This window comes from Triticum aestivum, chromosome 3A (genome assembly GCF_018294505.1).
Source record: "Triticum aestivum cultivar Chinese Spring chromosome 3A, IWGSC CS RefSeq v2.1, whole genome shotgun sequence".
Classification (NCBI taxonomy): domain Eukaryota; kingdom Viridiplantae; phylum Streptophyta; class Magnoliopsida; order Poales; family Poaceae; genus Triticum; species Triticum aestivum.
In genome coordinates, this window is record NC_057800.1 from 374,014,870 (window position 1) to 374,038,347 (window position 23,478).

General features: G+C 42.8%; 1 protein-coding gene and 1 pseudogene across 2 annotated transcripts; both read right to left on the reverse strand.

Annotated features, from left to right (window-relative positions):
• Positions 1-1,390: 1,390 nt before the first annotated feature.
• Positions 1,391-2,819, reverse strand: LOC123058344 (uncharacterized). Of its 2 annotated transcripts, none has more exons than XR_006427166.1 (2): positions 2,596-2,819; positions 1,391-1,884 (listed from the first exon to the last, which is right to left on the reverse strand). XR_006427166.1 is itself a non-coding variant. In XM_044481091.1 (2 exons), exons 1-2 carry the CDS (start codon positions 2,060-2,062, stop codon positions 1,433-1,435), a joined length of 543 nt encoding a protein of 180 aa, XP_044337026.1. In that variant the 5' UTR covers positions 2,063-2,819; the 3' UTR covers positions 1,391-1,432. The 2 variants fall into 2 exon arrangements, 1 of the variants encoding a protein (XP_044337026.1); XM_044481091.1 differs by having other exon boundaries at positions 1,972-2,819.
• Positions 2,820-10,068: 7,249 nt separating this feature from the next.
• On the reverse strand, positions 10,069-10,162 carry LOC123063877 (uncharacterized; annotated as a pseudogene).
• Positions 10,163-23,478: the final 13,316 nt, after the last annotated feature.

Sequence of the window (23,478 nt, forward strand, 5' to 3'; positions counted from 1 at the left end):
CAAACGGAGCATAAGGGGGACCCACAAGCCTAGCTGGCATGACCACCCCCTGGTCGTGCCACCTTCCCTTGTGGATGATCGGTGGGTCCTCTTATGGTCTCCCGAAGCTTCTAGGGTCCTTTGTTGTCCAAATTTTTTTGTCAAAAATTGGCATCGTATTTGGACCTTAGATATGGTTTTCTCGCGAAACCAAAAACAAGCAAAAAACAGGAACTAACACTAGGTACTAAATTAATAGGTCAGTCCAGAAAAATAACATTAAAAGGTATAAAATGGTAATAAAAGAATATATAATTTATAATTTATAATATAATAGCATTAAATAATGAAAAAATTATAAATACGTTGAAGACGTATCAACAGCTCATGCAGAGTCATCATTGGCGGGGAGGTCGATGGTGGACGACTCATGTTCTTCACATGGCTGGCTCAATAGGGTCGAGTACATCCATACGTCTGGACATGATTAATTTATTGCTTCATTTGCCACTGGGACGTCCGGCTACAACGTGTCGGGTACATGCGGATGGCTACATGGCTTTCCACTACATATGCAGTCATCGAGACCACTGATTGGACAACCATGTTTCATCTCTAGTGGTGCATGAAAGCATGCAACATGAATGGCCAGTCAGATGCCTTCACATATTTCCCTCGGTTTGACGTCCTTTGCTGACCCTCGTCATCATGGCATCTGCGTGGGCTCTCGTCACCATAGCGTATGCCCGGTTGGCTTCTTTGTAGTACTGGAGAAGCAGCGTCGAGAGGCACTAAAATTATTATTCTTCCGATCAAGAACCCACTTGCCTCTGATGTCCCCAACGGTCCTGTTTGGATACTCTAATTTTAGTTAGAGGTTAGAGTTAGTATCTAACTTGTGTCTAACCCTGAACTAACTCTAACTTTGGTGGTGTTTGGATGAGAGGGTTAGATTGACAATAAATGCACTTTCTCAATCATTTGGCCATCTTTTCAGCCGGATTTGTTGTGGTCGGCTCTTGTGTGGCCTCCTTCCGCTCAAAAATGAATAATTCATATTGCATGAGAGACGACTATCTTGTGCAAAAAAAATCAGCGGACGGAGGAGCGACACACATGCAAATAAACAAACACCGAACAAATAGCTGAAGAGAACTAAAATGAGACACTTAAGATACTGAACAAACACTGACCAAATAACTAATCACTTAACATATAGTTGAAAAGAACTAAAACTGATACTTAGGAGTACTGATGACTAAAAACTGAAAATAATCTAGCAAAAAAAAACATTACAAAAACTAATATAAGACTGAGAAGGCAAGCTTACAAACTGAGGAACAAGAATAATGAACAATGAATACTTAGGAATAAGTACTCAAGATTTTATTTTGTCCATACAAATGAGACGTCTCACTTAAACGTACAAGTCCTCAATCAAGCTTAAAAAAAATTACACTCCATGAAACAAAGCATGAGCTAACTCATCACGGAAGGCATTCATGTCGATATCTTCAACAAGAGGTTCGTCTTCTGGCCATGCGGATGCAGAAGAACTAGGCATTGGGTTATAGTTTTCATCCGCATCACACGCATCAAATTCCCTATCCGGAATTCTGCTCTCTCGAATGAAATTATGAAGAGCCATACAAGCAACAATAATTCTAGTTTGCTTGTCCTCTGGAAATTTTGGCATGTTCAATAAAATCCTAAATTTCATCATCAACACTCCAAAGGACCGCTCAATGACATTCCTAACTTTGGCATGTGCATGGTTGAAGGTTTCTTTCATACCTTCTGGCGGCGGGCCGTTTTGCCATTGTTGCACATGGTACCTTGTACATCTGTATGGTGAAAGGTAGCCCGGACGGTTTGGGTACCCCGCATCAACCACATAATACTTCTCTGCAAATTGTGAAAGACACACAATGAGACTTGGATGAACAAGTGTAATTGGATAAAAAAAGTTGCAAGACATTTGAAGTAGCAAACCTGGTGGTGGATGTGGAAATTTTTGATGATTAGTAGTTCTGGCATCTTTCAAAACTCTCATGTCATGTGCTGAACCAGGCCTAACTGGCATTTTTGATGATGAGTAATCTTGTCCATGTTAACTTATGAAATACATTTCTAACTTTGATTATTTATAACAGCTAGTGCATAACAAAAATGAAATTGTACCAAAATATTTTGTGTAAGTTCCTGAACATCTGAAGCTCTTTATAAGTATTCATAGATCAGCTCTTTATAAGTATTGAGTTGTTTCTCAATATAGATCCTGAACATCTGCAGCTCTTTATAAGTATTTATAGATCAGCTCTTTATAAGTATTTACATATCACAGCTCTTTGTTTCTTAATGCTCAAATCACAGCTAGTGCATATCAAATTATTTATAGATCAGCTCTTTGTTTCTTCATGCTCTAAATTTGCACAAACATCTGCAACGAGAGGGGGCTAAACATCTGCAGCTAACTAGCTAACTAAACAGAAGAATCCAGCCACGCCGTTGCTCACGCTAACTAATCTAGCTATGGACTACTCTTGCTGACTTGATGCACAGACGGACGCGTACGAGGAGGGAGAGCACGAGTACAGAAGGAACGGACGGACTCACCTCTCGCTGGATCGATCCTTGACAGATGCGTCGCCTCCGCGCACGAGAGAGAGAGAGGGAAACGACCGGGAGCGGCGCGAGCTTCGGACGGAGGAGGACGAGCGGCGACCGGAGGAGGACGAGCGGCGACCGGAGGAGATCGCGGCTTGGGCCGGCGGCGCGGCGCGCGGGCCGGCGGCGCGATGGGGATCGAGAGGAAAGGTTAGCGCGAGGGGGTGCTGGAGCGAGGGTGGGATCTGGTGCGGGCAGGGAGGGATGGGAGGGCGATTTTTTTAGTTATTCTTTTTGTGGGCCCCGGAAAAACTAGCCCAACTAGCATCTCTCCACCGGGATACTTTATTTACATGGGTTAGAGGCAACTAACTGAAACTAGTCCAACCTATTTGGATCTTTTTGAGCTATTTGAGTCCAAAATAACTCAAACTAACACTAACTCTAGGATCCAAACAGGGCCAACGACGCGTGCAAGCATAAAAAGAGGATCGGGGATGGATCACGCGGGGCCATCACTGGCGGGGAGGTCAATATCGGATGGCTCAGGTTGTTCCATTTTATTACTTCGCTTCCACTGACACATTCAGCTCAAGCATGACGAGTACATCCATACGACATGATGCGATTAATTTATTGCTTCATTTGTCACTAGACGTCCGGCTCTAGCTCATCGGGTACATGCGGCCGGCTACATGGTTTTCCACTCCATATGCATCGATGAGACCACTGATTGTACAACCATGTTTCATCTCTGATAGTGCATGAAAGCATGCGACAAGAATGGTCAGTCGGACGCCTTCATATATTTTGCTCGGTTCGATGTCCCGCCTAGAACCTCGTCATCATGGCACCTGCTCTCGTCACCATGGCGTCTGCCCGGCTGGCTTCTTTGTAGTACTGAAGATGTGGCATCAAGAGGCATGAAAATCATTATTCTTCCTGTTAAGAACCCACTTGCCATGCACGGCACAACCAGGCACCACGTCTACAATAAGAATATGGTCCTAGCAAGTGTACGATCACTGTCTGGCAACATAACAAGGCAATGTGTCATTCTCCTGCCATCACCTGGCTTTCCCCTTGTGGAAGGCCCCTTTGCCCTGGAAGATTAAGATTTTTGTGTGGAAGCTACAACGAGGTCGCATCCCTTCGGGTACTGAGGTACTTAAGCGGCATGGCCCCGATGATGGTTTGTGCCCCTTACGCGCAGTGCCTGAGACTGGGACTCACATCCTATTTTCATGCACGGCGGCATAAGTCCTATGGGCGTTTGTGCGCGAAGCACTGGGCCCGATTGGGAGGCCCTGGACCTTACAGAGTTCTTCCATATTAGGGCAACACAACCTGGGCGACATAGCCACTTATTTTTGCAGCGATGTCGTGGACTCTTTGGACGACACGTAATAAAATGGTGATTGAGCAAGTCATTCTGAGGTAGGCGTCTGAATCCTTCAAATTACTTGCTTTTCTACATCGCTGGGACCCGCTTTCTAGGTGGCGCGACCGTGATCAACTTGGGCTCATGCTAGAAGCGCTCCTGGCTACACCGCGACGACTATCGTCTTCATAGGGCCACTTGTCGGCAACACTAGGTGGCTTTTTTTCTAATTTTTCTTGTGTTTGTTGAGCATGATTATGCTGTGGCCTCAGCCATCGTTCATGATTTGGAGTTTGGATGCTGATTTATGGATCATTGCTTTATTTATAAAGCAGGGTGAAAGCCTATTTTGAGGAATCATGCGAAGCGCGCGAGAGGTGAAGGATGAGGCCTTCAGGACTGCCTTCGATCAATCATATGTCCAAAGGATGCGTGAGGTGCAAACCTCAACGAGAAGGTGCGAAGACTTCTTAAACGAGCAAGGGCTCTTTGAAAACTTTGCCTGGAAGGCGTCCAGTTTCAACATGGGGGCTCACGCAATGGAGGCCTCATTGGAGACGGCGAAGGCCATCCCACTCGGCCATAGACAATGCGCTAGTCAGCCCCAAGTAAGACAGACAGTCCAAGCCACTTCCGTTTGCTGATTAACATGTAGAACGGGCTAGCTTCTCCATGATTTCTCTCCTTTTTCTTTTTGTAGAAGTGACACCTCACAAGAACAAACAATATACTTGTACATCCACACACTTCAACTAAACGTAATCATAACTAAAACTCCAAACAAGATACATGTGAAAGTTGTGGTCGAACGTCTTGCCGTATAGGGCTGACGACTTCATATAGGTGAGAAGAACCCACAAGAACAATACATATTCGGTTTAGTTACATGACCTTGTTGAACAAGGAAAGAGAAAACGTGAAAGAACCAACTACTGTAATGGAGACCCTATGCTAGTACATATAACCAGATATAACCAGAGTCCTAGTACATGACATAGTTTTAACATCCTCCCTTAATCACAACCTTGATAGGTTGAGATTACGCTTGAATGCTTCAAAGCTTCTGGTAGGCAATGCTTTTGTAAGACAATCCGCAATCTGATCTTTTGAGTGTACAAACCTTATCTCCAGTTATTTGTTGGCAACTATTTCTCTGACAAAATGGAAGTCAATCTCAATGTGTTTTGTTCTGGCACGAAAGACTGGATTTGCAAAAAGATATGTAGTACCAAGATTGTCACACCATAGACACAGAGGTTGAGTCTGTCTTACTCCAAGTTTCTTAAGCATGGACTGCACCCATATAATTCCTGCTGTAGCATTAGCCAAAGCCTTATACTCTGATTTTGTACTTGATCTCGAGACAGTAGCATGTTTCTTTGCACACCAGGAGACCAAATTTGGCCCATAAAATATTGCAAATTCTCCAGTTGACCTTCTATCATCTAGACAACCTTCCCAATCCGAATCAGAAAAAGCACTGACAAGTGTGGAAGATGACTTGCTGAACGTTAGGCCAATATCTGGTGCACTTTTGACATATCTTAAGATATGCTTTGCAGCTATCCAATGTGTTGTAGTAGGTGCATGAGGAAACTAACACACTTTATTCACAACAAAGGAAATATCAGGACGAGTAAGAGTCAAGTATTGAAGTGTACCTACTATACTTCTGTATCTAGTGCTATCCTCTGGATTCAAGAGCTCTCCTTCTGCAAGTGACACATGTTCTATACTGGACAAAGGTGTTGGTGATGGTTTGCAGGCTTGCATGCCAACTCTAGTCAAAAGATCAGTTGCATATTTTTCCGAGAAAGATGAAGACCTTCTCTGGTTTTCTTCACTTCAGCGCTAAGGAAGAAGTGCAAGTCTCCTAAATCCTTGAGAGCAAATTCCAAGTTTAGATGTTTTAGCAACCATGTCACTGCCTCATTTGACGAGCTTGCAACAATGATATCATCAACATATATAAGCACAAATATAGATGTATTTGACTTGTTGTAAATAAACAAGGAAGTGTTAGACTTGGAAGGAGCAAAATCAAGTTGTTGCAGCTTTAAGCTCAATCGAGAATACCACGCCCTTGGAGCTTGCTTCAGACCATACAACACTTTGTCAAGTTTGCACACATGAAAGGGTGCATTTTTGTCCACAAAACCAGGTGGTTGTTTCATATTTATACTTCCTCTTCCAGAGCACCATGAAGAAACGCATTATGCACATCTAGTTGTCTAAGACTCCAGCCCTTGGACACTGCAATAGATAGAACAAGACGAATGGTAGCAGCTTTAACAACTGGACTGAATGTCTCCTCATAATCTATGCCATATCTTAGTTTGAAACGGCCGGATTTCGGGTTCCGTGGACCTTGAGAGGTTCGAACTCTGGGGTGCGTGTGAAGAACTCAACCTCCCCAGTCTGCCTACTCGCCAATCTCTCAGCCTAGCTTGATGAACTGGAAGGAAACGAGACACAGTAGTTTACCCAGGTTCGGGCCACCTTGCAGTGTAAAACCCTACTCCTGCTTTGTGGTGGATTGGCCTCGAGGGGCTGAGGATGAACTAGTACAATGGGAGAACAGCCTCAGGAGGAGGAGTGTTCTTGGGCTCGAACAAGCTGGTGAGTGTGAGGATGGAATGGATCCAATCCTGTCTGTCCCCTTCGTCCTTCTCTACGGTGGTGGCTAAGTCCTATTTATAGTGGCCTTGGTCCTCTTCCCAAATCAAAGGCAGGAAGGGATCCCACAACGGCCAAATTCAAAGGGGGACAATAAGTACATGCTATCCTGACAAAAGTAGTCTTCGCCTGTGAAAGCCTCTGGCCGTTACACCGCGGTGGGCTCGGTGATGACCTCCGTCCTGGCGGTCTTGGTCTTGTTGCACCGGAATGGAACCTTTGGCTGATTCCTTGGGACATCGCGCCTACGCTTGCCTCCTTAGCACCAAAGAGGAAACGGGTACACTGTGCCCGCTGGCGCCCGCCTGGCCTTGGTCGTCATGGCTCACGTCATCTGAATCTCATGAGGCATGGCTTGCATAGAGATCTCCGCTCCTTAGGAGCCAGCCCGAGGAGGCTGCTCCTCGTGGAGGTCTTGGTGTCATTCTCCTCGCGAGGCTTGGCCCCTCGCGATAGTCTTGAGTTGTTGATGTTGAAACTCGGCCTTACCGGGTCGTCGATGAAGCCACGCTGTGGGTCGCAGGCAGGCAAGTCTGGGTACCCCCGTTCCCAGAACACCGACAGAAACCTTTTGCAACGAGTATGGCCTTATAACGATCTATAGTTCCATCTAACTTCTTCTTAATTATGTAAACCCACTTGCAGTCAATCAATTTTTTACCTCTTTGTGGAGGTACGAAATGCCATGTTTTATTTGTCTCAAGTGCCAAATATTCCTCTTCCATAGCCTTTTCCACCGCGTGTCACCAAATGCTTCCTCGAGATTAGTTGGTTCTCCTGTTGAATATGCCAAGCCATATTTAGTAATATGCTTATAATTAATAGGTTTGATCACTCCCTTTTGTAGATGTGTGCGTGCTAGTTCAGGCTGAGCAACGGAAATAGCGGGTGCAGAGGATCCCGGAGCATGCACAATTGATCAGGATAGCTCCACCGATCCTTCGGTGTTTTGTTCAACACCCGATCTTGAGGAAATCACGCCAGAGGGTGGAGGCAAGCACGGATCTTATTTGGCTGGAGTTGAAGCAGTTTGATGTTGAATATGCGTAGAAGATCCCAACTGGTCATGATGGGCCGATGATTACGCATCTGTCGAGAGGAACCCACTGGACCCGGCATGATCTGTTCTGGGCCCCGAGTCGGTCGACCGATGGGTTTGACGCCGCGTGTACACCCGTGGTTCGTTCGTGAAACGCGAGGCAGCCTGAGGCAGCCCATGATGTCGTGCGTCCGATGGAGATTGGGGCGGCCTGTGTGATCCTGCGCTGGCACCCTGCTCATGATTTGACTCTGATCCTGAGGGAGAATCTTCCGCCTGTTGCTGCTGCTGCAATCTCGGGGCAGATTTTGCGCCAGTCCTGTTCCCTGGTGGAACACTCATGCGATAATGTTGATTCTGAACCAAACTTGAACCATTTTGTTTGTCGTTTCTTTCTGCGTTCGCGGTATATGTTCCTATAGTATCTGCGGCATCATGCAACTCATAACCAGGGTCGGCAGAATTAGTCAGTTGATCATTCAAATTATCATCATCCCCTTGATCAATACTGCTTAAGTGAGATGGAAGAAGCAAAATTTCTTCGCAAAGCATAGCACCAACATTGGGATGAAGATGTTCAAAAGCAAAAATAGTTTCATCAAAGACAACATCTCGAGAAATATAAACACGACCGGTAGGAACATCAAGACACTTAACCCTCTTATGTTGGCACTATAGCCAAGAAAACACACTGTTTTGAATAAAACATGAGTTTGCAATTATTGTATGGGTGAAGGTTAGGCCAACATGCACATCCAAAGACACGAAGAGGTGTATAGTCTGGTTGACATGAAGAAGTCTTTCTGATGGAGTTTCATTATGGATGACACGACTAGGAAGCGTGTTGATAAGATGAACAACAGTGAGGAAAGATTCATCCCAAAATTTTAAAGGTATAGAAGCACCGGCTAGAAGAGCTAGACCTATGTCAATGATGTGTCTATGCTTGCGTTCGGCAGAACCATTCCGTTGATGAGCATGAGGACATGACACATGATAAGAAATACCAATTTGTTGAAAAAACGAATTTAACTTCTCATATTCACCACCCCAATCAGATTGGACGGCAATAATTTTACGATCAAATTTGCATTCAACAAGTGCTTGAAAATTATGCAAAACTTGAAATACATCTGATCGTTTCTTGAGAAGATAGATCCATGTGTATTTGCTATAATAATCAGTGAAACTAACATAATAAGTATGGCGACCAACAGAAGTAGGGGTAGGACCCCATACATCAGAAAAGATAAGTTGCAGTGGTTGAGTAGAAATACTAGTGGGAACAGGATAAGGCAACTGATGAGACTTAGCTCTCTGACATGAATCACAAATAGTCTCACTACTATGCTCTCCAACAAATGGGAGCTTATTATTTCTAAGCACTTGTTGAACTACAATAAAAGAAGGATGTCCTAAATGTGCATGCCACCTCTCCGACGAAAGTTTAATGACTCCATATCCTTGTTTATTTGAGCTTCTAAACCAGGGAATCAACGGGTATAGGCCTCGTATGCATCTACCTCGATGAAGAATTTTCCTCGTGACTTGATCCCGAATCAAAAAGTAATAGGGATGAAATTCTAAAAATACTTTGTTATCAAGGGCAATACGATGAATAGAGAGGAAATTCTTTGAGGCAGGAGGTAAATGTAAAAAAAATCTAAGATGTATATCTTTGTGTGGAGTTTTGATAATAGAATGACCAATATGACTTATCCGCATACCTGTGTCGTTGACGGTGTGGACTTGATCATGGTCGTGGTATTTTTCGTGCATAGTCACCTTCTCTAGCTCGCTAGTGATGTGATCTGTAGTGCCGCTATCAACATACCAATTTGTATCGACTCCATAAGAGCCATCTGCAGCTGCGGCAACTCATTTTTCTGATAATTATTGTCCTCGGCATAGCGCCAGTTGCAATCTTTTGCAATGTGATTAGTTTTCTTGCATATGTGGCAAGGCCCAAACTCATCAAATTCATGCCCACGCGATGTGTTGTTGTTGTTGCCAGATTGTCCTCCCTAGCGGCCCCTATTGTTGGAGTAGAAGGGGCGGCCATTGCCGGAGCGGTTGTAGCCACCACCACCGTTGTAGCCACCATAACCAGAGCCGCCACCTTGCTGGTTGTTGTAGCCGCCACCACCTCCTTGCTGGTAACCGCCATTGCCCCAACTGTGCTGATTGTAGTTGTTGCCACCGTCGCCGCCAACGTCGCGCTGTCCACCAGAGTTGTTGCGCGGTTGGCCACGGTTACCCTCGGGGCCACGACCACCATGTGAAGCAGCATTGGATGAGGATTTAAAATTGCTAGCAGCACCCTGGAACAACTCCACCCTCTGATCAAAGTTGGACATGAGGGCGAAGAGGGTGTCGAGGGAGATTGGCTCGGTGCGGACGTCGAGGGCATAAATCAGCGGTTGGTAATCCATGTCCAGTCCGGCAAGGATGTGAGACATCAACTCATCGTCCCCGAGAGGACTGCCAGCAGCCTCTAGCTCGTTAGCCAGCGACCTCATATGGACAAAGTAAGTCGCCATGTTCTGCGTACCCTTATGCGAATTGGTGAGGGCGACCCGAAGGTTGTTGATCTTGCTGCGTGATGTAGAGGAGAACATGTTGACGAGGTAGGTCCAGAGACCGTGCATCATGGGAATTGACAAAACCTGGATCATTACTTCCTTTGTCAAATTGTTCAGAAGGTAACCAAGCACAAGCTAGTCTTGACGAACCCAGATTGTGTGCTCGGGATTTGGGGTGGTGATGTCCTTGTCGTCCTTGTCCTTGGTGGCAATAACCTTGTGCATCTCGGCATCTGATCCATCGAGGAGGCCATAGAGACCTGCACTGCGAACCTGCGGAAGGATCTGCGTGCTCCTGAGGATATAGTTCTGTCGGGTAAGCTTTTCTGTAACCTAGGTGGAAAGCGCAACAGTGAATGAAGAAGACGCCATGGCTGGATCGAGGGTTTGGTGTTTGGGATGTTTGCTAGATGTGATGGAAGAGTCTCGCTTTGGTTACCATGAAAGTTGTGGTTGAACGCCTTGCCGTATAGGGCTGACGGCTTCATGTTATATAGGTGGGAAGAACCCACGAGAATAATACAGAGTCGGTTTAGTTACACGACCTTGTCGAACAAGGAAAGAGAAAATGTGAAAGAACGAACTACTATAATAGAGATCCTATGCTAGTATGTATAACCGGATATAACCAGAGTCCTAGTACATGACATAGTTTTAACAACATGCTCTATACGAATTATTATGGGCAGCCTTCACATAAAAAACAAAACAAAAATACCATGCTAGCGGAAGCAGCAATTTGGTGTGTAGGCTCATTTGCACCCGTGATGAAGAAAAAATCAAAATAAATACTAACAAAATTTTAAAAAATCCATTTTTTGCATGGTAGATAATTTGGTGCGTAAGGTGTGCTTCAAATTTCGGATCATTCGGACATCTGAGTAACTCTCAGCAAAAAACACAAATTTAGGATATGTAAAAATAATTATGTTCATGTATTGTTGTGACCCTATTTGTCTTTTTTTCCGAGAGGTACTCATATGTTCAAATCACATGAAATTTGGAGCGCACCTCACACACCAAATTATCTACCATGCAAAAATAAAATTGAATTTTTTGATTTTTTGTGATTTTTTTCTTGATGGGGTGCAAATGAGTCTGGGCTCAGAAATGAATATTCACATGCCAGCCTACTATAATCATGCAAGTGAAAAGACAATAAAACATGACACATCAACATGTATGCATATCAGAGCCGTGCGAGAAACACGCTAGTCATTCCCTTCTACGACGCAACACACATCCACTTCGTGGGGCGCACGCCACGGGCATTTTTTGCCGCCCCGACAACAAGAGAAACCCTTTTTCCCTGGAGCGCTCACCGACACGAGAGACCTCCGTGTTCTACAAATAATCAAACATGCCCACAAACAACTATACCGACAAACCAACCTGTGATTGGATGGTTAGAGGTACTGTGGTATTCCCAGCCCACCAGGGTTCAAATCCTGGTGCTCGTATTTATTCAAGATAATATGTCGGCTCAGTCTTTCGAAGATGCTCATAGAGATAAGGTGTGTGTGTATGCATTTATAAGGATGAGTGTATGCGCCTGTATATGAGCGCTTGCGTCTGTACTGTGTTTAAAGAAAACAACTATACCGAAAAACACAATAACAAAAAATAGTGACTAGTGAAACAACAAAACACAAACATCACAGCCAAGAAACTACCCCCCGTGTCCCTCGATGACAAAAACGCAGACACCAGATGCTCCTCGGCCGCTGGCGCTACTTGCTCTACCACATCCACTCGCCCCTCTCTATCTCCTTCGATGGCCTCCGAAAACTATGAACCTGGAATGCAGCAACGCAACGACGGTGGGCAAGAAGAAAAGCTGCAATGCACGAAGTGTTGGACGTGACACATAAAACAACCCAACTTATAGGAAAAGGCAGCCATCTTAAGGAAAAGGCCAAAACGACCTCGAAACAACCGTATCAAGGAAGATTGAGCTGGCTGGGTATGCCGAGCAGGCCTCGTGCGCGTGCCTAGGTCGAACACACTGGCGCCTGACCGAAAAAGCATGTCTGGCTCGCGAGGCCATGCATGCAAGTCGCAGCCGGCCAGCCAAGCTGGACGGGCATGACCAACTCGGGAGGCCGCACATGCAAGTCATAGCTGGCCAGCCTAGCCGGACGGGCATGCCCGACTCGCGAGGCAGGGCATGCGAAACGCAGCCGGCCAGGCGCCCGAACGGACCCATCTACACGACCAAACCAGCACGGGGGAGGGGCGTGTGCATTAGCCTAGCGCGAAGCACACCCAACCTGGCATGACCGGAAGCCCCAAGAGAGGGAAGCTGTTTAGCCCACGCGCCCACCGGCTCACGCAAGGCCAAACCGGTCCCACACGTGAGCCAGCAATGCAACCGCGACTAGGCTTGCACGACTGTCGTCACCGGACCAGCCCGACGGAAAGTGAGGGCGCCGCCAGGTGGGTGTGGGCATGGCTGCGCACGCAAGAAGGCATGCAGAGTCTCACCCACGGGCGCCGCCGTCGCCGCTCAATGATGGTGGCCCTGGGTGCGCCCTGCGGTCTACTCGTCAAGGACCTCCCGGCAGGGTTGCCCGGGTCAAATCCATTCGGGCAGATTGGACGGCTCAGAGCACTCCCGATTGGTTCGCGTGGCATGCTATCATGCAAAGGACGCTACCAGGCAGGCCCGGCTCACCCATCGCGCTTGTATGGGCGTGAGGAAAGGCTCGCGAGGGCGCGACGGGCCACACCCAGTTGTAGTGGCCCCGGGCTGGCACGAGGTCCACCCTTCATGGACCTCCCCTCGAGTAGCTCCTGACGCAAGCCACCGGCCAACAGACGACCAGGACGCTGCTCGCGCGTGGAGAGCCCTGGAAGGCGGGTACTCCATTCTTTGTAGGAGTAGTGTCATTAAATACAATAGGATTAAGAAAATATTGTGTCTGATGCTCTTTCCCACAAATGCATGTTGATTACTCAACTAGAGCTTAATGTCCTCAGGTTTGAACATATGAAAGATCTATATGAGCATGATACATTATTTGCACTTTGTTTTACCAATGTCAAGCTAAATGTTGGTGTCAAAACCGGCGGATCTCGGGTAGGGGGTCCCGAACTGTGCGTCTATGCCGGATGGTAACAGGAGGCAGGGGACACGAAGTTTTTCCCAGGTTCAGGCCCTCTCAATAGAGGTAAAACCCTATGTCCTGCTTGATTAATATTGATGGTATGGGTATTACAAGAGTTGATCTACCACGAGATCAGAGAGGCTAAACCCTAGAAGCTAGCCTATGGTATGATTGTTGATGTGTATGTTGTCGTACGGACTAAAACCCTCCGGTTTATATAGACACCGGATAGGGTTAGGGTTACATAGAGTCGGTTACAATGGTAGGAGATCTGAACATCCGTATCGCTAAGCTTTCCTTCCACGCCAAGGAAAGTCCCTTCCGGACACGGGACGGAGTCTTCAATCTTGTATCTTCATAGTCCAGGAGTCCGGCTTGAAGGTATAGTTCGGCTATCCGAACACCCCCTAATCCAGGACTCCCTCACTAACACTTGTTTGGAGCATTACTATTTGAAAGATGGATATCTTATGCATGTTAACCGGCTTTGTATGCCCGAGTGCTTTTTTTGTTTGTTGCTTTTGCAAGAATCACATGGTGGAGACCTTGTTGGACACTTCGGCCATGACAAGACCTTCGCCACTCTCACCAACAAGTACTATTGGCCCAAGATGTTCTGATATGTGACATGCTTCACCAACCATGGTTGTACATGCCACAAAGCTAAGTCAAAAACTCAATCCCATGGATTATACATGCCTTTATCAATACCATATGCACCTTGGGATTATATAAACATGTATTTCGTACTTCGGTTGCCTAGGACTATGCTACTTCTTGAGCTTGCGTTGGTTTTTTCCCTTGAAGCGGAAAGGGTGATCCAACACAGTAGAGATAAGTATTTTCCTTAGTTAAGAACCAAGGTATCAATCCTGTACGAGAAATGCGCAAGTCCTTAATAGATGCACCTATGCAAACAATCAAACACTTGCACCCAACGCAATAAAGGGGTTGCCAATCCCTTCATGGTCACTTGCAAAGGTGAGATCTGATAGAGGTAGATAAAACTAAACAAAAGATACAATATTTTTGGGTTTTTATGGTTTATAGATCTGAAAATAAAAGATTACAAAATAGTAGATCAGAAACAAATATGACGGAAAATAGACCCGGGGGCCATAGGTTTCACTAGAGGCTTCTCTCATGAAGGCAAATAATACGGTGGGTGAACAAATTACTATCGAGCAATTGATAGAAAAGCACAAAGTTATGACGATATCCAAGGCAATGATTATGCATATGGGCATCATGTCTGTGTAAGGTAGAACGACTCCTGCCTGCATCTACTACTATTACTCCACACATCAACCGCTATACAGCATGCATCTAGAGTATTAAGTTCATAAAGAACGGAGTAACGCCTTAAGTAAGATGACATGATGTAGAGGAATAAACTCAAGCAATATGATGAAAACCCCATCTTTTTATCCTCAATGGCAACAATTCGATACATGTCTCGCTACCCCTACTTTGTCACTGGGTGAAATCACGCAAGATTGAACCCAAAGCTAAGCACCTTTCCCATTGCAGGAAAAACCAATCTAGTTGGCCAAACCAAACTGATAGTTCGAACAGAAATACAAAGATATCAAATCATGCATATAGGAATTCAGAGAAGATTCAAATAATATTCATAGATAAGTTGATCATAAATTCACAGTTCATCAAATCTCGACAAACACACCACAAAAGAAGATTACATCGGATAGATCTCGAAGAACATCAAGGAGAACATGGTATTGAGAATCAAAGAGAGGGAGAGAGAAGAAGCCATCTAGCTACTAGCTATGGAACCGTAGGTCTGAGGTAAACTACTCACTATTCATCGGAAGGGCAATAGAGTTGATGTAGATGCCCTCCGCGATCGAATCCCCCTCCGGCGGGATGCCGGAAATGGCCCCAAGATGGGATCTCGCATGAACAGAAAGTTACGGCGGCGGAAAATTATTTTCGTGGACTCCCCTGATGGTTTTGGAATATATATGTGAATATATAGGGCGAAGAGCTAGGTTAGGGAGTCACCGAGGGGCCCACAAGGTAGGAGGCGCCACCCAGGGTGTGCCCTCCACCCTTGCCGCCGCCTCGTGGCTCTTCTGACTTGGACTCCAAGTCCCCTGGGTGTCTTCTGGTCCAAGAAAAATCACCGTGAAGTTTCATTCCGTTTGGACTCCGTTTGGTATTCCTTTTCTGCGAAACTCAAAAACAAGGAAAAAACAGAAACTGGCACTAGGCTCTAGATTAATAAGTTGGTCCCAAAAATAATATAAAATAGCATATTAATGCATATAAAACATCCAAAACAGATAATATAATAGCATGGAACAATGAAAAATTATAGATACGTTGGAGACGTATCAAGCATCCCCGAGCTTAATTCCTGCTCATCCTCGAGTAGGTAAATGATAAAACCAGAATTTTTGGTGTGGAATGCTACCTAACATATTTATCCATGTAGTTTTGTTCATTGTGGCATGAATGTGCAGATCCATAAGATTCAAAACAAAGGTTTAATATTGACATAAAAACAGTAATACTTCAAGTATAGTAATAAAGCAATTATGTCTTCTCAAAATAACATGGCCAAAGAAAGTTATCCCTACAAAATCATATAGTCTGGCTATGCTCCATCTTCATCACACAAAATATTCAAATCGTGTACAACCCCGATGACAAGCCAAACAATTATTTCATACTTTTGATGTTCTCAAACTTTTTCAACTCTCACGCAAAGAAGGAGATAGGTGGAATAGAATATGATGGTTGTGGAGAAGACAAAAAGAAAAAGATAGTCTCCCATCAACTAAGTGTATCAACGGGATATGGAGATGCCCATCAATAGATATCAATGTGAGTGAGTAGGGATTTCCATGCAACGGATGCACTAGAGCTATAAGTTTATGAAAGCTCAAAAAGAAACTAAGTGGGTGTGCATCCAACTCGCTTGCTCAAGAAGACCTAGGGCAATTTGAGGAAGCCTATCATTGGAATATACAAGCCAAGTTCTATAATGAAAAATTCCCACTAGTATATGAAAGCAACAACATTGGAGACTCCCTATCATTAAGATCGTGGTGCTACTTTGAAGCACAAGTGTGGAAAATGGGTAGTAACATTGCCTGTTCTCTCTTTTCTCTCTCTTTTTTCTTTTTTTTCTTTTTTATGCGGGTTTCTTGGCCTCTTTTATTTTTGTTAAGTCCGAAGACACATCCCAACTTGTGAGGGAATCATAGCTTCCATCATCCTTTCCTCACATGGGACAATGCTCTAATAATGATGATCATCACATTTTTATTTACTTACAACTCAAGAATTACAACTCGATAGTTAGAACAAAATATGACTCTATATGAATGCCTCGGGCGGTGTGATACGTCTCCAATGTATCTATAATTTTTGATTGCTCCACGCTATATTATCTACTGTTTTGGACATTATTGGGCTTTATTATCCACTTTTATATTATTTTTGGGACTAACCTATTAACCGGAGGCCCAACCCAGAATTGTTGTTTTTTTCCCTATTTTAGGGTTTCGAAGAAAAGGAATATCAAATAAAGTCCAAATGGAATGAAACCTTCGGGAACGTGATTTTCTCACCGAACATGATCCAGGAGACTTGGACCCTACGTCAAGAAACAAAGGAGGAGGCCATGATGTAGGGGGGCGCGCCTACCCCCCCCAGGCGCGCCCTCCACCCTCGTGGGCCCCCTGTTGCTCCACCGACATACTCCTTCCTCCTATATATACCTACGTACCCCCAAACGATCAGATACGGAGCCAAAACCCTAATTCCACTGCCGAAACTTTCTGTATCCATGAGATCCCATCATGGGGCCTGTTCCGGAGCTCCGCCGGAGGGGGCATCCATCACAGAGGGCTTCTACATCAACACCATAGCCTCTTTGATGAAGTGTGAGTAGTTTACCTCAGACGTTAGGGTCCATACTTATTAGCTAGATGGCTTATTCTCTCTTTTTGGATCTCAATACAATGTTCTCCCCCTCTCTTGTGGAGAACTATTCGATGTAATCTTCTTTTTGCGGTGTGTTTGTTGAGACCGATGAATTGTGGGTTTATGATCAAGATTATCTATGAACAATATTTGAATCTTCTCTGAATTCTTTTATGTATGATTGGTTATCTTTGCAAGTCTCTTCGAATTATCAGTTTGGTTTGGCCTACTAGATTGATCTTTCTTGCAATGGGAGAAGTGCTTAGCTTTGGGTTCAATCTTGCGGTGTCCTTTCCCAGTGACAGCAGGGGCAGCAAGACACGTATTGTATTGTTGCCATCGAGGATAATAAGATGGGGTTTTTATCATATTGCATGAATTTATCCCTCTACATCATGTCATCTTGTTTAAGGCGTTACACTGTTTCCATGAACTTAATACTCTAGATGCATGATGGATAGCGGTCGATGAGTGGAGTAATAGTAGTAGATGCAGGCAGGAGTCGGTCTACTTGTCTCGGACGTGATGCCTATATACATGATCATACCTATATATTCTCATAACTATGCTCAATTCTGTCAATTGCTCAACAATAATTCGTTCACCCACCGTAAAATACTTATGCTCTTGAGAGAAGCCACTAGTGAAACCTATGGCCCCCGGGTCTATCTTCATCATATTAATCTTCCAATACTTAGTTATTTCCTTTGCTTTTTTACTTTGCTTTTATTTTACTTTGCATCTTTATCACAAAAATACCAAAAATATTATCTTATCATATCTATCAGATCTCACTCTCGTAAGTGACCATGAAGGGATTGACAACCCCTTATCGCGTTGGTTGCGAGGAGTTATTTCTTTTGTGTAGGTACTAGCGACGCGCACGCAACCTCCTATTGGATTGATACCTTGGTTCTCAAAAACTGAGGGAAATACTTACGCTACTTTGCTGCATCATCCTTTCCTCTTCAAGGAAATCCAACGCAGTGCTCAAGAGGTAGCAAGAAGAATTTCTGGCGCCGTTGCCGGGGAGGTTCGCGCAAGTCAAGATTTGACTCCCGACAACGAGCCATTTCTGGCGCCGTTGCCGGGGAGTCTATGCAAAAGTCAACATACCAAGTACCCATCACATACCCTTATCTCCCGCATTACATTATTTGCCATTTGCCTCCCGTTTTCCTCTCCCCCACTTCACCCTTGTCGTTTTATTCGCCCTCTCTCTCTCTCTATTCTCCCTTTCTTTCTCTATTTGCCTCTTTTTGCCCACTTGCTTTTTGTTTGCTTGTGTGTTGTATTGCTTGCTTGTCACGATGGCTCAAGATAACACTAAATTGTGTGACTTTACCAATACCAACAACAATGATTTTATTAGCACTCCGATTGCTCGTCTTACCGATGCTGAATCTTGTGAAATTAATGCTGCTTTGCTGAATCTTGTCATGAAAGATCCGTTTTCCGGCCTTCCTAGTGAAGATGTCACTACCCATCTAAATAGTTTCGTTGATTTGTGTGATATGCAAAAGAAGAAAGATGTGGACAGCGATATTGTTAAGTTGAAGCTATTTCCTTTTTCGCTTAGAGATCGTGCTAAAGCTTGGTTTTCGTCTTTGCCTAAAAATAGTATTGATTCTTGGAACATGTGCAAAGATGCTTTTATCTCTAAGTATTTTCCTCCCGCTAAGATCATCTCCCTTAGAAACAATATTATGAATTTTAAGCAACTTGATCATGAACATGTTGCACAATCTTGGGAGAGGATGAAATTAATGATACGTAATTTCCCTACTCATGGTTTGAATTTGTGGATGATTATACAAAAAATTTATGCCGGATTGAATTTTGCTTCTAGAAATCTTTTATATTCGGCTGCGGGAGGCACTTTTATGGAAATCAGTTTAGGAGAAGCTACTAAACTCCTAGATAATATTATGGTTAATTATTCTCAATGGCATACTGAAAGATCTACTAATAAAAAGGTGCATGCGATAGAAAAAATTAATGTTTTGAGTGGAAAGATGGATGAACTTATGAAATTATTTGCTAATAAAAGTGTTTCTTCTGATCCTAATGATATGCATTTGTCTATTTTGATTGAGAATAATAATGAATCTATGGATGTGAATTTTGTTGGTAGGAATAATTTTGGTAACAACGCGTATAGAGGAAACTTTAATCCTAGGCCTTATCCTAGTAATTCCTCTAATAATTATGGTAATTCCTACAACAATTCTTATGTAAATTATAATAAGATGCCCTCTGATTTTGAATCTAATATTAAATAATTTATTACTTCACAAAAGAATTTCAATGCTTTGATTGAAGAAAAATTGCTTAAGATTGATGATTTGGCTAGAAACGTTGATAGAATTTCTCTTGATGTTGATTCTTTAAAGCTTAGATCTATTCCTCCTAAGCATGATATCAATGAGTCTCTCAAATCCATGAGAATTTCCATTGATGAGTGCAAAGAAAGAACCGCTAGGATGCGTGCTAAGAAAGATGCCTTTATAAGAGCGTGTTCTTCTAGTTCCTATGAAAATAAAGATGAAGATCTAAAAGTTATTGATGTGTCCCTTATTAAATCATTGTTTTGTAATATGAATCTTAATGATGATGGGACTGAATATGATCGACCTTTACCTAGAAGGCGTTCCAAAAATTCGGAGTTTTTAGATCTTGATGCTAAATTTGATGAAAGTGGGATTGAAGAAATTAAAACCCTAGATGTTGCTAAACCCACTATTATGGATTTCAAGGAATTTAATTATGAAAATTGCTCTTTGATTGATTGTATTTCCTTGTTGCAATCCGTGCTAAATTCTCCTCATGCTTATAGTCAAAATAAAGCGTTTACTAAACATATCGTTGATGCCTTGATGCAATCTTATGAAGAAAAACTTGAGTTGGAAGTTTCTATCCCTAGAAAACTTTATGATGAGTGGGAACCTAATATTAAAATTAAAATTAAAGATCATGAATGCTATGCTTTGTGTGATTTGGGTGCTAGTGTTTCCACGATTCCAAAGACTTTGTGTGATTTGTTAGGTTTTCGTGATTTTGATGATTGCTCTTTAAACTTGCACCTTGCGGATTCCACTATTAAGAAACCTATGGGAAGAATTAATGATGTTCTTATTGTTGCAAATAGGAATTATGTGCCCGTAGATTTTATTGTTCTTGACATAGATTGCAATCCTTCATGTCCTATTATTCTTGGTAGACCTTTCCTTAGAACGATTGGTGCAATTATTGATATGAAGGAAGGAAATATTAGATTCCAATTTTCGTTAAGGAAAGGCATGGAAAACTTTCCTATAAAGAAAATTAAATTACCTTATGAATCTATTATGAGAGCCACTTATGGATTGCCTACCAAAGATGGCAATACCTAGATCTATCATTTCTTTTTATGCCTAGCTAGGGGCGTTAAACGATAGCGCTTGTTGGGAGGCAACCCAATTTTATTTTTATTCCAGTAATAAATAATTTACCTAGCCTCTGTTTTGGTTGTGTTTTTGTGTTTAATTAGTGTTTGTGCCAAGTAGAACCGTTGGGAAGACTTGGGGAAAGTCTTGATATCTTGCTGTAAAAAACAGAAACTTTAGCGCTCACGAGAACTGCTGCCATTTTTATTTGGAAAGTGATATTTAGTTAATTATTTTTGAAGATGATTAATAGATAAATTACTCACGTCCAGAAATTTATTTTAGAATTTTTGGGGTTCCAGATCTTGCGCTAGCTACAGATTACTACAGACTGTTCTGTTTTTGACAGATTCTGTTTTTCGTGTGTTGTTTGCTTATTTTGATGAATCTATGGCTAGTAAAATAGTTTATAAACCATATAGAAGTTGGAATACAGTAGGTTTAACACCAATATAAATAAAGAATGAGTTCATTACAGTACCTTGAAGTGGTCTTTTGTTTTCTTTCGCTAACGGAGCTCACGAGATTTTCTACTTTAGTTTTGTGTTGTGAAGTTTTCAAGTTTTGGGTAAAATTTGATGGATTATGGAACAAGGAGTTGCAAGAGCCTAAGCTTGGGGATGCCCATGGCACCCCCAAGATAATCTAAGGACACCTAAAAGCCAAAGCTTGGGATGCCCCGGAAGGCATCCCCTCTTTCGTCTACTTCTATCGGTAACTTTACTTGGAGCTATATTTTTATTGACCACATGATATGTGTTTTGCTTGGAGCGTCTTGTATGATTTGAGTCTTTGCTTGTTAGTTTACCACAATCATCCTTGCTGTACACACCTTTTGAGAGAGCCATACATGATTTGGAATTTGTTAGAATACTCTATGTGCTTCGCTTATATCATTTGAGTTATATAGTTTTGCTGTAGTACTTCACTTATATCTTTTAGAGCACGGTGGTGGATTTGTTTTATAGAAACTATTGATATCTCATGCTTCACTTAGATTATTTTGAGAGTCTTAAATAGCATGGTAATTTTCCTAAATAATCCTAATATGCTTGGTATTCAAGAATAGTAAAAACTTTCTTATGAGTGTGTTGAATGCTATGAGAAGTTTGATGCATCATAATTGTTTTGAGATATGAAGATGGTGATATTAAAGTTGTGCTAGTTGAGTAGTTGTGAATTTGAGAAATACTTGTGTTAAGGTTAGTGATTCCCGTAGCATGCACGTATGGTGAACCGTTATGTGATGAAGTCGGAGCATGATTTATTTTTTGATTGTCTTCCTTATGAGTGGCGGTCGGGGATGAGCGATGGTCTTTTCCTACCAATCTATCCCCCTAGGAGCATGCGCATAATACTTTGCTTTGATAACTTGTAGATTTTTGCAATAAGTATATGAGTTCTTTATGACTAATGTTGAGTCCATGGATTATACGCACTTTTCACCCTTCCACCATTGCTAGCCTCTCTAATACCGCGCACCTTTCGCCGGTATCATACACACACCATATACCTTCCTCAAAACAGCCACCATACCTACCTATTATGGTATTTCCATAGCCATTCCGAGATATATTGCCATGCAACTTTCCACCATTCCATTTATTATGACACACTCCATCATTGTCATATTGCTTAGCATGATCATGTAGTTGACATAGTATTTGTGGCAAAGCCACCATTCATAATTCTTTCATACATGTCACTCATGATTCATTGCATATCCCGGTACACCGCCGGAGGAATTCACATAGAGTCATATTTTGTTCTAAGTATCGAGTTGTAATTGTTGAGTTGTAAGAAAATAAAAGTGTGATGATCATCATTATTAGAGCATTGTCCCAGTGAGGAAAGGATGATGGAGACTATGATTCCCCCACAAGTCGGGATGAGACTCTGGATGAAAAAAAGAGAAAGAAAAGAGGCCATAAAAAGGCCCAAATAAAAAAATGAGAGAAAAAAGAGAGAAGGGGCAATGCTACTATCCTTTTACCACACTTGTGCTTCAAAGTAGCACCATGATATTCATGATAGAGAGTCTCTCATTTCGTCACTTTCATATACTAGTGGGAAATTTTCATTATAGAACTTGGCTTGTATATTCCAATGATGGGCTTCCTCAAAATGCCCTAGGTCTTTGTGAGCAAGAAAGTTGGATGCACACACACTTAGTTTCTTTTGTTGAGCTTTCATATACTTATATCTCTAGTGCATCCGTTGCATGGCAATCCCTACTCACTCACATTGATATCTATTGATGGGCATCTCCATAGCCCGTTGATACGCCTAGTTGATGTGAGACTATCTTCTCCTTTTTGTCTCCTCCACAACCACCATTCTATTCCACCTATAGTGCTATATCCATGGCTCATGCTCATCTATTGCGTGAAGATTGAAAAAGTTTGAGAATGTCAAAAGTATGAAACAATTGCTTGGATTTTCATTGGGGTTGTGCATGATTTAAATACTTTGTGTGGTGAAGATAGAGCATAGCCAGACTATATGATTTTGTAGGGATAACTTTCTTTGGCCATGTTGTTTTGAGAAGACATAATTGCTTTGTTAGTATGCTTGAAGTATTATTATTTTTATGTCAATATTAAACTTTTGTCTTGAATCTTTCGGATCTGAATATTCATACCACCATTAAGAAGAGTTACATTAAAATTATGCCAAGTAGCATTCCACATCAAAAATTCTGTTTTTATCATTTACCTACTCGAGGACGAGC

What these genes read in the sequence shown, in the direction of transcription:
- LOC123058344 (XM_044481091.1), bottom strand. Translation starts at nt 2,062, where the DNA reads ATGCCAGTTAGGCCTGGTTCAGCACATGACATGAGAGTTTTGAAAGAT. An exon ending in ATTTCCACATCCACCACCAG is followed by an intron (nt 1,885 to 1,971) that starts GTTTGCTACTTC and finishes CACAATTTGCAG; the next exon opens with AGAAGTATTATGTGGTTGAT.